The sequence below is a fragment of the Chlorocebus sabaeus genome, chromosome 11 (assembly GCF_047675955.1).
Source record: "Chlorocebus sabaeus isolate Y175 chromosome 11, mChlSab1.0.hap1, whole genome shotgun sequence".
Lineage (NCBI taxonomy): Eukaryota > Metazoa > Chordata > Mammalia > Primates > Cercopithecidae > Chlorocebus > Chlorocebus sabaeus.
The window spans coordinates 100174246-100188796 of record NC_132914.1 but is presented as its reverse complement, the minus strand read 5'-3'; the positions used below and the strand labels follow the sequence as shown (position 1 = coordinate 100188796).

General features: G+C 39.7%; 1 protein-coding gene across 2 annotated transcripts in view; it reads left to right on the top strand.

Annotated features, from left to right (window-relative positions):
* The first annotated feature begins 2225 nt into the window (after positions 1-2225).
* The window catches only part of PAH (phenylalanine hydroxylase), a 73451-nt gene continuing 61125 nt past the window's right edge, over positions 2226-14551 (top strand). Inside the window, exons 1-2 of one of the 2 annotated variants that reach the window (XR_005239882.2) lie at positions 2226-2443; positions 6500-6607. Coding sequence is in view for 1 of the 2 variants with exons in the window: in XM_008004444.3 (XP_008002635.1) it covers positions 2384-2443; positions 6500-6607 (168 nt within the window). In the remaining variant the exon portion in view is untranslated. The remainder of the gene's footprint in view (positions 2444-6499; positions 6608-14551) is intronic. The other variant, XM_008004444.3, reaches the window with a different exon arrangement.

Sequence of the window (14551 nt, the reverse complement as noted above, 5' to 3'; positions counted from 1 at the left end):
TAGTACAACGGGGTGAATATAGTGAAAATAATTGAATTATACATTTAAAAATACCTGAAAGAGTATAATTGGGTTGTTTGCAACACAAAAGATAAATGCTTGAGGGGATGGATGCCCCATTTTCAATGATGTGATTATTACACATTACATGCCTATATCAAAATGTCACACATACCCCATAAATGCATACATCTACTAAGTTCCCACAAAAATTAAAAATTAGAAAAAAGAATTGCATTTTCAGCTGTTACAGGGAGAAGAAAGAAAAGCTATCATTTTGTTGTCCTAAAAATTATGTTGTCCTCATTTCAAACAGGAAAGAAAAAGTATTTGAGAGCCAGTGCAGTGGCTTGGTGTTGGGCGAAATACAGATTGAATTTGGGCCATTCGTTTAAACTTCCTGGGCCTCAGTTTCTTGCCTATTAAGAGGGAGTGCATAGTTCATGGGATTGTTGAGAGGAAGAAGTGAAACCATGCATGTGGAGAGCCTGGCACAGTGTCTAAGACAGAGTGTGCATGCAAATAAGTAGATAACATTGTTTGCTTTTCTTTATTGCATGCCTGTAATATTTTTGGAGCTGTCACATTCATTGCCCTCAAGTAGCATCAAGAGATGAAATGAAGTTTGTAAGAAAACCCTGAGGCTGAGGAATACAACATGTTTTATGTCTACTACACTGAAAAATACTGGAGTCAGATAAAGAATACATTCTCCTGAGGATGGAAATCAAGATCTTGGCCTTCAATATTTAACAACATTGAGCTTCCAACTTACTATGGGAAATATTCATCAGTCCCCTAAGTGTTCCTTTTGGACAGAAATTACACTTGTTATATCTGTATTCTTAGCAGACAGTAGAAAGTCTGGCACATCATAGAGGCTTAAGGAATCCTAAATATCCCTTAAAATTCTCATTTTAAAGACCAAAAAAAAAAAAAAAAAAGAAAGAAAGAAAGAAAAAACTGAACTTGACCAAATCAGTGGTAGAACCAAGAGTTAAACCACTTGTTTTGAATCCTAAACCTGAATTTTTATTATTTTTGTTTACTTTTTTTTTTTTTTTTTTTTTTTTGGTCAGATGCTTGGTCAAAGAACAGTGGGAGGAGAGGGACGGGTTTCCAGCAACCTTTATTATTGGCTTACTTTCTTACAGCCCATTAATTTCTCTTGGGAAAATATTAAGCAGGCACTCAAGGCTTGAGGCCCCTGAGTTTTTACATCCTTTCTGAACCTCTGAACCTGCTTTCCAGCATTCTTTTATACTTTGTTTTACCTGCTGGTCACTAATGCCTCACCTCAGTCTTCTCCTCTAAAAGTGTGGTTAATGACATCTTCCTGACTATCTGAAGACCACTGGCCAAAACCCACCAGCTCACTCATATACTATTCCCCTACTTTACTTTCTTCAAAAGACTTAACCCTGCCTAAACTTATTTATATGTTTATTTTCTGCCCACCAGAATGGCAGCATGGCTGGGGAGGCAGAGTCTGTTTTGTTCATTGCTGTATTCCCAAAGACTAGAACACCACCAAGCACACAGTATAGGTCTCAGTAATTTGTTGTCAAATTTATGTGGACATGCTTTTAAACAATATCTTCCATTTACTGAGTGTTTATGTGGAAGAACTGCACTAAATTTTAATGCATTTCTTTATTCCTATTCTTAAAACCTTCCAGCAAGGTGGCTCTACCACCCTCTTTTCTGAGCTTCAGGAGCAGTTATGCGAACAGCTGGAGAACACTAGGCTGGATTTAAACCCAGATGGCTCTTACATTTGCTCTTTACCTGCTGTTCTCAGCGTTCACGTGCCCTCTAGCTGTAGTTTTCTGAAGTCAGCGCACAGCAAGGCACTGTGCTTAGAGGTTAACAGAAGGGAAAACAACCACAAAAATCTAAATGAGAATCCTGACTGTTTCAGCTGGGGGTAAGGGGGGCGGATTATTCATATAATTGTTATACCAGACGGTCGCAAGCTTATTCCAATTGCAGAGAACCCGCTTCCCAGGCTTCCGAGAGTCCCGGAAGTGCCTAAACCTTCTGGGGCTTGGGTGGCCGGTCGCTCCCTGGTGTCTTCCCATTACCCAGGGCGGGCAGCCAAGGGGTGCCTCCCGCAACCCCCACACTTTCCCTTAGCCCTTCCCCTCCGGCCTGTCCTGGGCAGGTGACCTGGAGCATCGGGCAGGCTGCCCTGGCCTCCTGCGTCAGGACAACGCCCACGAGGGGCGTTACTGTGCGGAGATGCAGCGCGCAAGAGACACCCTTTGTAACTCTCCTCTCCTCCCTAATGCGAGGTTAAAACCTTCAACCCCACGTGCTGTTTGCAAACCTGCCTGTACCTGAGGCCCTAAAAAGCCAGAGACCTCACTCCCGGGGAGCCAGCATGTCCACTGCGGTCCTGGAAAACCCAGGCTTGGTCAGGAAACTCTCTGACTTTGGACAGGTGAGCCACGGCAGCCTGAGCTGCTCAGGTAGGGGAATTTGGGCCTCCAGAGAAAGAGGTCTGAAGACTGCTGGTGCTTCCTGGTTTCCTAAGCTCAATAAGAAGTCTGAATTCTTTGGAAGCCGATGAGAATGTCCAGGAAGTCAACAGACAAATGTCCTCAACAATTGTTTCTAAGTGGGAGAACATCTGTCCTGGGTGACTTTCACAGGAATGAGTGACCATTGCTTTAGGGGGTTGGGGATCTGGCCTCCCGAACTGCCACCAATTAGTTGTGTGTCTTTGGACAAGTTACTGTCCCTCTCTGTTGTCTGTTTACTTTTCTGTACACTGAAAGGGCTGGTCCCTAATGATCTGAGGTGGAATGTGGAGTCCTTCTAGATTTCTTTTGTAATATTTATAAAGTGCTCTCAGCCAGGTATCAAAATGGCAAAATTGTGAGTAAGTATCCTCCTTTCATTATGGGAAGAAGATGAGGCATGAAGAGAATTCAGACAGAAACTTACTCAGACCAGGGAGGCAGAAACTAAGCAGAGAGGAAAATGACCAAGAGTTAGCCCTGGGCATGGAATGTGAAAGAACCCTAAATGTGACTTGAAAATAATGCCCCAGGTATATTCTATTCTCCAGGATTTGTTGGCATTTTCTTGAGGTGAAGAATTGCAAAATACATTCTCTAATGTGACCTATATATCTACCCATGGCAAGAAGTCTACTCCTGGACTCTGAGATTCAGTCATAAAGCTAGACCCGGGAAGTAATGTGAGTCTGCAGCGCTCTGTCATCTGTAGGATTAGGAAGAAGAGTTGTCAGTAGAGAACAAGGAGGCTGAAGAGAAAAGAATGATTGATGTTAACGTTAATATAACTAGAAAGACTGCCCAACTTTGGACTGATTTTTTTTTTTTTTTGAATCTTTAAAAAAAAAAAAACTTCTTATGAAAATGGTGCATGGCTCTTAGGAGATAGAACTTATTGTACAGAGGAACAACGTGAGAGTCAGAGTGATCCCAGAACAGGTCCTGGCTCCATCCTCCTCGTAGTTTTGTTGCTGCTGGCAATAGGGTCCCCACAACCGTGGTAAGCGGTTAGGGGCAGCGATCTCATCGGCAAAGCATGGGGGTTTAAAGTTCTTTATAGAGCACTTAGAAGATTGAGAATCCACAAATTGTATTAATAACAAACAAGTAGTGTCTTGTTATATAGTAAATGTGAATTTGCAGACACATTTAGGGAAAAGTTATAATTCAAAAAAATAGGCTGCATATTTATCAATGGTTCCAAAATTTTCTATGGTTAAGAATCACCTGGGATGGTTTTGAAATGGCAGTTTCTAAGACAACCTGATTTAATAGGTTTAGGTAAAGCCCAGGGAACTGCATTATAAGCTGTTAGCAGTGGTATTGACTAACTCTCTGGTCACTGGACCAGAGTAAACCTTTTACTTCGCAAGAAACAGAGGACTAAATTCCCATATTATGTCCATAGCAAAGGGAACTATATAGAACAGTTGATAATTTGGAGCTGGAGTTCTTGACCAGCCTCCACTACCTATGTGGCTTCAGGTGAGCTACTTTCTCCCTTTGGCTCTAAGTTTTCCCCACCTGTAATGTGAGGGAGTTTAACTAGATGAGCACTAAGGACAAATCAATTTCTGTTGGTTAATTATTATAAAGTACCATGCGGGCATCAAATGTCAAGTGGAAAGCATAGGTAAAGAAGTGATTGTGCACCTGGGCTGAGGGGCACAAACATTTCCCAAGAGAAGTGAGACCCAAAAGAGCCTTTAAGGAAGGTGAGATCTTGGAAAGGGAAATTTGGTGATTACTCTAATGAGGAGCTAAAAAGGCAAGAAAGAAAGCAGCTTGGCTGGAAAGGAGGTTCCTGTAGTGGGCCTCCAGAGATAAGGTACCCCAGAAACTGCCAAACATCAGCAAGAAGCCATGGGGAGGGAGCGTTTGAGGCATTCTAAGTAGAAGAAGGACACGAGGAAAAATGTCAGGCTGGATCCATGCAGGCCACTAAGAAATGGATTCAGGTGATGGCAGTGGGAATGAAGAAAGGACCTGATGCCCAGAGGCATTTCTGGAGAAGATGAGATCAGACTTGTGATTGGCTGAACACACACTGGAGTGGGGTGGGGATTGGGAGGTGACTCAACTTTAGCCCAGGTACATTCAAGTCTGAATTGCCCTAGTCAAAGGTAGCACCTGTTGACGTGTATCAGAAATATCTTACTTTTCTTGGAAGCCAACAGGAGAAAAGTGTTGCCAAGTGAACTAGAAACAGGAATATCTTTTGTCATTTCACAGACACTGGAAAGAAGGCTCAGTGTTCTTTGGTAGGAAGAAGACTGAAGTCAGAGACTCATCTGTACCTTTCTGGCAGGGTTTAAAAAGGGGAAGGGGAATAGAGCCTGCAAGAGATTGTGATTCATGGACAGTATGCAGAGATCAAATGACCTGGGTTCAGATCCTGGCTCCACTGCTAACTGTGTAATATAGGCAAGTTACTTAACCTCTCTAAGCCTTAATTTTGTCATCAATAAAAGAAGGCACTTGGTGCCTAATAAAACCTACCTCTTAGGTTGTTGCCAGAATTACATGAGATAATCCAAATCAAGTGCTTATTATAATACCTGGAAATTATAGGCTCTAAATAAATGGGTTATTAACAGTTTTTTAGAAAGATAACATCATGATCAAAATAGGGATATTTAACGGTTTAGTCTTCCATTTCATTTGAAGCTCCCTATAATCACTCTTGCTGATAAATTTGTTTTTTCTCTCACACCTCAGTTTCATGGGGATGTTTTGGCAAAACCCTGAATTTTCTGAGTTGAAAGAATTTTTTGCTAAGGGTCATCAGTATTCATGAATTCTGAGCTTGTTATTTTGAGTCACTAAGAGTTTCCTAACACAGCCTTCTCTCATTGAGATGATGTAACATCCATTCCATTAATTTCATTAACTTGCTTACAAGAGAGTAATTGTTCTGCAAATTTGTTTCTTCTCAGTTTTAGGTACCTGCTGTTTATTGTGGGCACACATAGAATTTTATGTATTATTTTTAAACTTAGGCTAATGTTTTAGCAAACTCTGGAATGTCAGTCCTAACCCCAACCTTGGTTTCTGTCACATGCACATAGTAAGTGCTAGATCCTGGATATTCTTTTAGATTTAGTTTAAGACTAAGTTTATTTTCTAATGGATTATTTGTATACTTTCATGGATTTTGTGGCTCTTTTTCAACAATTGGATATCTCAGATATCAGCATATGGGAGCAAGTTAATGCGTCCCGAGATCTTTGCCAAAGGTCAAGAGGTCATTTTTGTGTATTTATAATATTTTCATCATTTTTAAATATTTCTCAAAATTCTTTTTAAACTGTTCTTTTCTTTTTTTCATCATCTGAATACTGTTTTGACAGAGCTTGTTATTAGCATGCTTTTACAGATGAGAAAACGAAGAAAGCTGAGTGATTTGCCCAAAGTAGTCCACCTGGAAAATGAAAGAGAGAGGATTCCAATCTAGGTCTTAGGACTCAAAAGCCTGTGTATGTTCCATTTTTAGTACTTTCCACACTGTATTTCTCAATATCTTTCTGGGACATTTTATAAACCTTAGGTGATATTATATCACCTCTAAGGATCTTTCAGTTTGTTATATATGTGTCTATTAAATTAGATTGTGAGCTCCTAAAAGATAGAGCATTGTCTTACTCATCTTTAAATTTCTCAGAGCCCAAATAGTGTCTGGAACCTAGTAGGTGCTCATTAAAAGTACCGAATTTACAGGATTGAATGGTCACATCAATGAATAATTGAAGCTTCCTTAAGTTGATAACTGACTCAGTGGCATCATTGATCATTTAATTGCCTTGGACTTACTTATTTTCCACAACACTACATATTTCTGTGTGAAATATATATAGCTCGTTGTATTGCAAGATTTAACTAGAAGAAAGAGTTCATGTTTGCTTTGTCCATGGAGGTTTAATAGGAATGAATTGCTAAACTGTGGAAAATGTTTTAACCAAATGCATCTTATCCTGTAGGAAACAAGCTATATTGAAGACAATGCCAATCAAAATGGTGCCATATCACTGATCTTCTCACTCAAAGAAGAAGTTGGTGCATTGGCCAAAGTATTGCGCTTATTTGAGGTCAGTGCTACATTCATGTTTGTCTTGGATAATGTCGTAGCAAACTTCCATGTTATTTTCTAGTTAGATGCAATGAAAAGAACACAGGATCTGGAATAGGCAGATTTGAATTTCAGCTCAGGTTCTTACATTAACCAACTGTGTGACCTTAGCTAAGTCATTCAATCTGTCTGAGCTTCAGTTTTTCCATTCATAATATAGTGCTGATAATATGTGCCTTGTCAGCTTCAACAGGAACTTTGTGATGAAATAATGTGTTTTGTAAAATGCCTAATCACATGTGTGATTAACTATAATCGTATGTGACACATGTGATTACATGTGTGATTACATTTCACATAACATGTAATCACATGTGTCACATACGATTACAGTTAAAGACTAGACAAAAATGAGAAATACATATTAATTCTTTTATTCGCTAAATTAATATTGATTGTCTTCTACGTGTAGGTATAAAATAATATGCAAGACACTGTTCCTTGCTTCAAGCAGCTTAACGCAAAACTATGTTTTAGAAAATAGTTAATGTTCTGAAAGACGTTGGTAAATGTTTTATGATTCAAGTGGTTCCATAATTAATAAACTTGGGAAACTTGGGCATATTATTTTACCTGATTTCTTTATTATAGAACTTTTAGAGTCTCTAAAACTAATTATACTAAGTCGTTTAAAGAGGGAAATGTATGTATTATTTTCCAAACTTACTTGACTGTGGATCCTTTTTTATTTTAAGAGCATTTATTAACATCTTGGAACAGAGTTTAGGAAATAATGATTTGGGTGTTTGCTGGGCAGCCAAACTTCACAGAATTCCAAATGGTTTCCTCATCCAGATTCCTCCCAAGTACTATGCTAATATTTTTGCTGGGATTTTGTCCCACCTGAAAATGCATTGCTTTATACTGAGATTCCTGTGACTTCTCTAGCTGATTGGGAGGCAGGGGTAGCACATTGGTCAGGGTTGTGCACATAGTTAGTGCTCAGTGTGTTTGGGCATGCAATCAACATATAGTTTTGTGGCATGACTGGATATGATTAGATATCTTGTGAAAACCTATGATGTTCTCAGCACTATGGGTGGGGAGGAAGATGGGGGATACACAGAAATTGTAAGGAAGAGACACTGCTTCCTTTAGGCTCTATCAGGGGAAGCAAATATTCTGAGTAGCTGGGGAGGGAAGGCAGAGCATGAGAAGTTATCTCAGTAAAAGGTAACTTTATAGACATGATCTTAGATCTTATTCAGTCTTATGAAAATAACATGAGGTAGGAGCTATTTCTGCTCCCATTTTTCAGAGGTAGAAACCGAGGCTTAGAGGGATTAGGTAAATGTACCCAAGGTCAAACAGCTAGTAAATACTGAAGACATCATTTAAACCCAGGCATTCTGACTCCAGAACCTACAGACACTCTTAACTGCTATTCAGTACTGCCCCAGACAGAATGGGCTTCATAGTTTGCAAGGCTCAGTGCAAAATGAAAACGTGGGGTCTCTTCCTCAAAAACAGGAAACAACGCTGTTAAAAGTACTAAAAGATGTAACTTCTTCCTGTCTTCTGTGGTCTCTCTCATGTCCTGTTATGGTGTTTTTGATTTGCCATTCAGTTGTGCTCTCCTTCCCTGGGCACAGTGGCCCTCTAACTGCTGGGTTACCTCTCCAGCCAGGGCTGGGCTGACAGTTAAGCCTCTACCAAGGATGGGGAAGTCCATGTTTCATTTCAGTGGGCCTGCTGCACCAACCCACAGTGACAAGCTATCCCCCAAGAGATTGTAACCTCTGGATGGAGAATGGAAACAAAGATTGCCTAAAGCCAAACCACCCGCCAAATCCCCTGCCAGATCTCCCAGGGTTGGGGGAGAGTGGCAGCTGAATATGAGCTTCCCCGCAAAGGCCATGCCTCCTGGTCATGACGCTGGGCAAAGGGCAGTAGTGGTGGTGAGGTAAGACCAGGGAGGGGAAGGCTGTGTGGGCCCAGAGGTCCAACAAGCTTGAAACCAAGCCCTTAGAACCATGGCTGAGAAGGTAAGGAGAGGGCAAATGGTGTGATTACACATGAGCTGAGTCTCCAAATACCCAGCATGTGCTTCATTGTCCCATTGGACTTTGCTTATCAAACACAAATTCAAAAGTCGTTATTAAGAATTTCAACTCACGCCTGTAATCCCAGCACTTTGGGATGCTGAGGCAGGCGGATCACAAGGTCAGGAGATTGAGATCATCCTGGCTAACACGGTGAAACCCCGTCTCTACCAAAAATACAAAAAATTAGCCGGGCATGACGGTGGGCACCTGTAGTCCTAGCTACTCGGGAGGCTGAGGCAGGAGAATGGTGTGAACCCGGGAGGTGGAGCTTGCAGTGAGCCCAGATCGCGCCACTGCACTCCAGCCTGGACTACAGAGTGAGACTCTGTCTCAAAAAAAAAAAACAAAAAAAAAAAAAACAAAAAAAACACAAACAAATTTCAAGAAGGTTGCAAAGAACATGAAGAACATGAAACCCCAAGTGTGATTCCTGTGGGACGACACTGGACACTGGTTGCACATCCCAGAAGCTGGCCCTGACCTCACACCTCTTTTATGAAGCTTTCCTTGAATTAATTACGATCTTCTCAGTGTTCCCAAAGCACTTCTTATGTTTAACTGCAGCACTTCCTTGTTTGCTCAGTTTGTACATTTATGTCTAGCCCTGAGGATGGTTTCTTCAAGAAGGGAACCTTGAGTCATGTTTATATCCTCAACAGAACCTGAGTTTTATATATGTTGTGTTCAATTAAGAATGAAATTCAATCTAAAGAAAATTTTTTTAACTTAATACATTTTTTAAGTTAAAAAATGTTTTAAAAGTATCTTTTCACTTTTTGAACCTATTATTATTATTATTATTATTATTATTATTATTATTATTATTTTTGAGACAGGGTCTTACTCTGTCACCCAGGCTGGAGTGCAGTGGCGCGATCTCAGCTCACTGCAACCTCCGCCTCCCAGGTTCAAGTGATTCTCATGCCTCAGCCTCCCGAGTAGTTGGGACTACAGGCACATCATGCCCAGCTAATTTTTATAATTTTAGTAAAGACAGGATTTCACCATGTTGCCCAACCTGATCTGGCACTCCTGGACTCGAGTCATCTGCCTGCCTTGGCCTCCGAAAGTGCTGGGATTACAGGCATGAGCTACCAGGCCTGGCCAGAGCTGATTAATTTTTACCCTGAGTTTTTAAATATAATTAAATCTTGTGATTGAATATATGAATAAGTAGAGAAAAGAGATCTCCTATTTAGAATTCCAAACAATTTAAGTAGTGGGTTTTTATAGTGACTTTTTTCCCAAAAAGTACCACATGGAAGGGGGAGAAAAGTCTCTTTACAGTGGTGACATGTGACAAAGACACCTCAGCCATGTGACCAAAATCAACATTATTCAAAAAGAAACTGAATATTAAAATAAACCTTTCCTTAATAGTAAAAAAAAAATAATAAAATTAACATAATCAGTGATGTCATGTTGATAGTATGAATTCTTGGTAGGATGAAAATGGCTCATTACCCCTGTGGTCTTCCTCCCCACAATCCATAACCTCCATCTAACCATGAGAGAAAAAATCAAATGAATCCTAATGAGGAACATTATCCAAAATACATGACCATTACTCCTGAAAACTCTCAGGGTCATTAAAAACAAGTACTGTCTGGGCGATTTTCACAGCCGAGAGGAGCCTAAAGAGACATGAAGACTCGGGACAGGCATGGTGGCTCACGCCTGTAATCCCAGCACTTTGAGAGGCCGAGGCGGGCAGATCACCTGAGGTCAGGAGTTTAAGACCAGCCTGGCCAACGTGGTGAAACCCCGTCTTTACTAAAAACACAAAAAATTAGCTGGGGGTGGTGGTGGGCACCTGTAATCCCAGCTACTTGGGAGGCTGAGGCAGGAGTATTGCTTGAACCAGGGGGGCAGAGGTTGCAGAAAGCCGAGATCGCACCATTGCCCTCCAGCCTGGGCAACAAGAGTGAAATTCTGTCTCAAAAAAAAAAAAAAAAAAAAAAAAAAGAGACATGAGGACTAAATGTAACGTGGTATCTTGAATGAGATCCTAGAACAGACAAAGGACTTTAGATATAAACTAAAGAAATTTGAATAAAGTATGGTCTTTAGTTTACAATGTGCATCAATATTGGTTCATTAATTGTAACCTGTGTTCCACATTAATGTAACATGTTCATAATGAGGGAGACTGAGTCCAGGTTATGTGGAAACTCTCTGTGCTATCATTTCTATTTTTTCATAAATCAAAATTATTCTTTAAAAATTGCCTTAAAAAATTTAAACCTGAGGGAGGAGAATTTATGTCTGAGTGAGTGCAAGCAATGAGTGTAGAGAAGAGGGACAGCATTTTCTGAGCAACAAACTGTCCATGAGAAAGAATATATCTGTAAAATGCACCTAACTTTTTAGCTTTTGTATTAGATAATCAGCGTTTTCTCCTTGAGAGGTTGCCCCTTAGGCCTAAGTCAGAGTTAATAGATTAAATAATAGTAAATGAACAGAATGTTTTCAACCTAATAAACAACAAGTAACTAAATTATCAGAACTGGATGGAATGCACTCAAGACATGTGTGTTTGTGTGTGTGTGTGTGTGTGTGTGTGTGGTGGTGGTGGTGGTGGTGCGGCGTGGGGGGAAGGAAGGGGGCACATGAATGTGTGTGAACTTTGGGTGAACTCTCTGAAGCGTTATCCAGAATCTCAACTACACGGGTCAGTAAGTGATGTTATTACACCCATTTTACAGAAGAGGAAACAGAGGTGACTATAGTGGGTGACTGAAGAAGGGTTGTTAGTGAGTACTGATTTTTTTTTCCAAGCATACTTCAGAAGTTGCTGTAGACATTGTATAGGCCAGTATGCTTCTCATCTTAGTAACAGCCTGGCAAAATGTTACAATCACTCCAAGTACTGAGTTAAGGCTGGGCATGGTAGCTCAAACCTGTAATCCCAGCACTTTGGGAGGCCGAGGCAGGCAGATCACTTGAAGCCAGGAATTCAAACCAGCCTGGCCAAAATGGCGAATCCCTGTCGCTACTAAAAGTACAAAAATTATCTGGGCATGATGGCGCATTCCTGTAATCCCAGCTACTCAGGTGGCTGAGGCATGAGAATTGCTTGAACCCAGGAGACAGAGGTTGCAGTTAGCTGAGACCACCTCACTGCACTCCAGCCTGGGCAACAGAGTGAAACTCTGTCCCCCTGCACCCCCCCCAAAAAAAAAGATGCTGTGTTAAAAGAATCAAATTCTAGTATTTGTGGAACCATGTTATGCAATGAGCTGGACACATATGATTCTTGATTTAATCTGCATTAAACTAAGTGAAGGTAGTACTCTCACTTTATGGATGAGGGAACTGAGGTTCAGAGTGGCTGAGTAATTTGCTCAAGATCACACAGCTAATGTGCAGTGGAAATGGCATTGAACTCTGAATCTCAGATTCCAAAACCCACGGTCTTTCTATTACACCCCACACCTCTGCCAAATACAGATATCCCTGAACATCTGAATCACTCTGGAGTTTTTTTTAAAATGCAAATATCCTGGCCCCAGTCTCCCATTCTTGGGGGAAGGGGGCAAGAGTGTCTGTCTCTGGGTATTTTTTCTTTCATATTGAAAAATGCATTTAAATGCAAGACAATTAACTACTAATATTCCTTCCATCTATTATCAACCACTGTTAACATTTTGACATATCACTTTCAATTTTTCCTGTATAATTGCAGTTTCAAAAATTACAAATTAACATATTGTTTCTTAAGAAAAAAAAAATAGAAGATAAAGCTACAGTCTTTTCTGATCTCTCCTCTATCCTGATCATTCTACAAACTTTCTAGCCAAGACAGCATCATTATGAGTTTAGCATATTTCCTTCCAGGCCTTTGGAAAAGTATGTTGATATTGACAAATGTCATACTGTGCACATTGGTCTGCAACCTCTTTCAGTGAGCACAATGGAGTGGCCAGGAGGATGGACTCCATGTATGTAGGGCTATGGCTTAGAAAGGGTCACTTGTCTTCTCTGTGCTTCAATTCCTCATCTGTAAAATGGAAATAGTAATCATGTCTGCTTCATAGGGTAGTTCTAAAGATTAAATCACTCGATGCATGTAAAACCCTCAGAATGTTTATTAACTGTTAAGTAAGAATTACTATATATATATTTTGTGAATGCAACATTTAAAAATGTATACATGTTGACACATATAGAGCAGGTTCATAACTTTTAACTTCTGAAGTATAGTTCTTAATATCTGTGTATCATATTTTATTTATCATCCCTCTATTTTTGGCATCCATGGTGTTTTCTATTTTCTGTAGTCACAGACAATTCTGCAGTATTTTGTTCAATTTTTTTGGTAAGTAATATGCAAACATTTACTTTGAGTAGATACCTTTAAGTGAAATCTGGTCCTAGGATATGGACATCTTTAGTTTTAATCAGAACTACAAAGTTTTCTCCAAATGTCCTGTAAGAATTTATACTCCCACTGGTTTGACATGAGAATACTGATTTCCCTATAGATTTAAGAATATATGCTTATTATTGCCTTTAATCTTGGACAATACAATGAGTGAAATGCGGTAATTTATTTATTTAATTTTCATTTTTCTGATTATCAGTGAGATGTAGGTCATATTTCATAACATTTATAATTTGTCTTTTTGTAAATTGTGATTTGTCTACACATGGTTGTTTTTTGGCAAATGTGCCTTTTTCTTACCGATTTTTTTGACATTTTATATGCTCTGAATACTGTTACGTGTGTTACAAAGATTTTCTCCCAGTCTTTCTCATTTTACTTGAGTTTATGGTATAATTTGTCATATTGAAATTTAAAATTCTGATATAATCAACATTTTCAGTCATTTTTTCATGGTTTTAGATTTTTGTTTGTTTGTGAATTTTTTTTTAAACTCCACTGGTGACTCTGATGCCCAGACAGGAATGAGAACCATTGTTCTAAGCTATTGCCCGGGAAGGGGTTCTTGCTGTACATGAGAGACTGTGTTATCACTTCACATGAATTAAGTCATATTTAATACTCATCACAGTGCTATGGGGAGTCAGAGATGCCATACCCATTTTAGAGAGGAGGAAACTAAACCTCAGAGACTCAGTAGCTTGTCTAAGGTAGAGAAGGTGGTAGGACTTCAGAAATTGACCTAGGTCTATTATGCTAAAACCTCTGGGCTTATATATTTTTTTAATCAGAGAAAAACCAATTGCTATGAGAAAGCAGAATGGCACAGCAGTTATTTTGCATCTCTTTTCATTGTAAAGAGAATTATCTTTAAACTGCGAATGTTGAAACAAAATATTGAGAACCAAGAGAAGCATGGCTGGTAGATCTTGGGACTCTGTCCTTGGACTAGTGACTTCACCCCATCACCTGTCTGTTACTTACAAAGGGGTGAATCAGGGAACTATCTGGGGCCAAGGTTTTATGAGGAATCAAGAGATCACTATTTGCCCATAGATGAATTCATATCTTTGGTATCAAACATTATAGTAGCCCCATGTTATGATATAAAGAGTAGGAGGAATATAGGCTTGATATTGGGCATCTAAATCCCAGATCTGCCAGTGATTAACTTATTGGTCTTGCTATGCCTGGTGTGACTCTGAGGCCACAGAAGATGCTCACACAATTTTTATTCCTTTACTCCTTCCATGTGTGATCTATGAACCCCATCAGGAATCTTCAAGAAAGCGTGAAGATGAGAAAGATGTTGGAAGACTAGGGAGAGTAGAAAACCTTGATTTTAAAGTTTTTTTTTTTTTTTTTTTTAATGAAAATCTAGAATGAATGACTTGCATTGTTCGTGAACACTTACAGAAAAGTGGCAATGGCCAATAATAGCTGGTGTGGAGCCATTTGCCAGAAGAAAAATAAC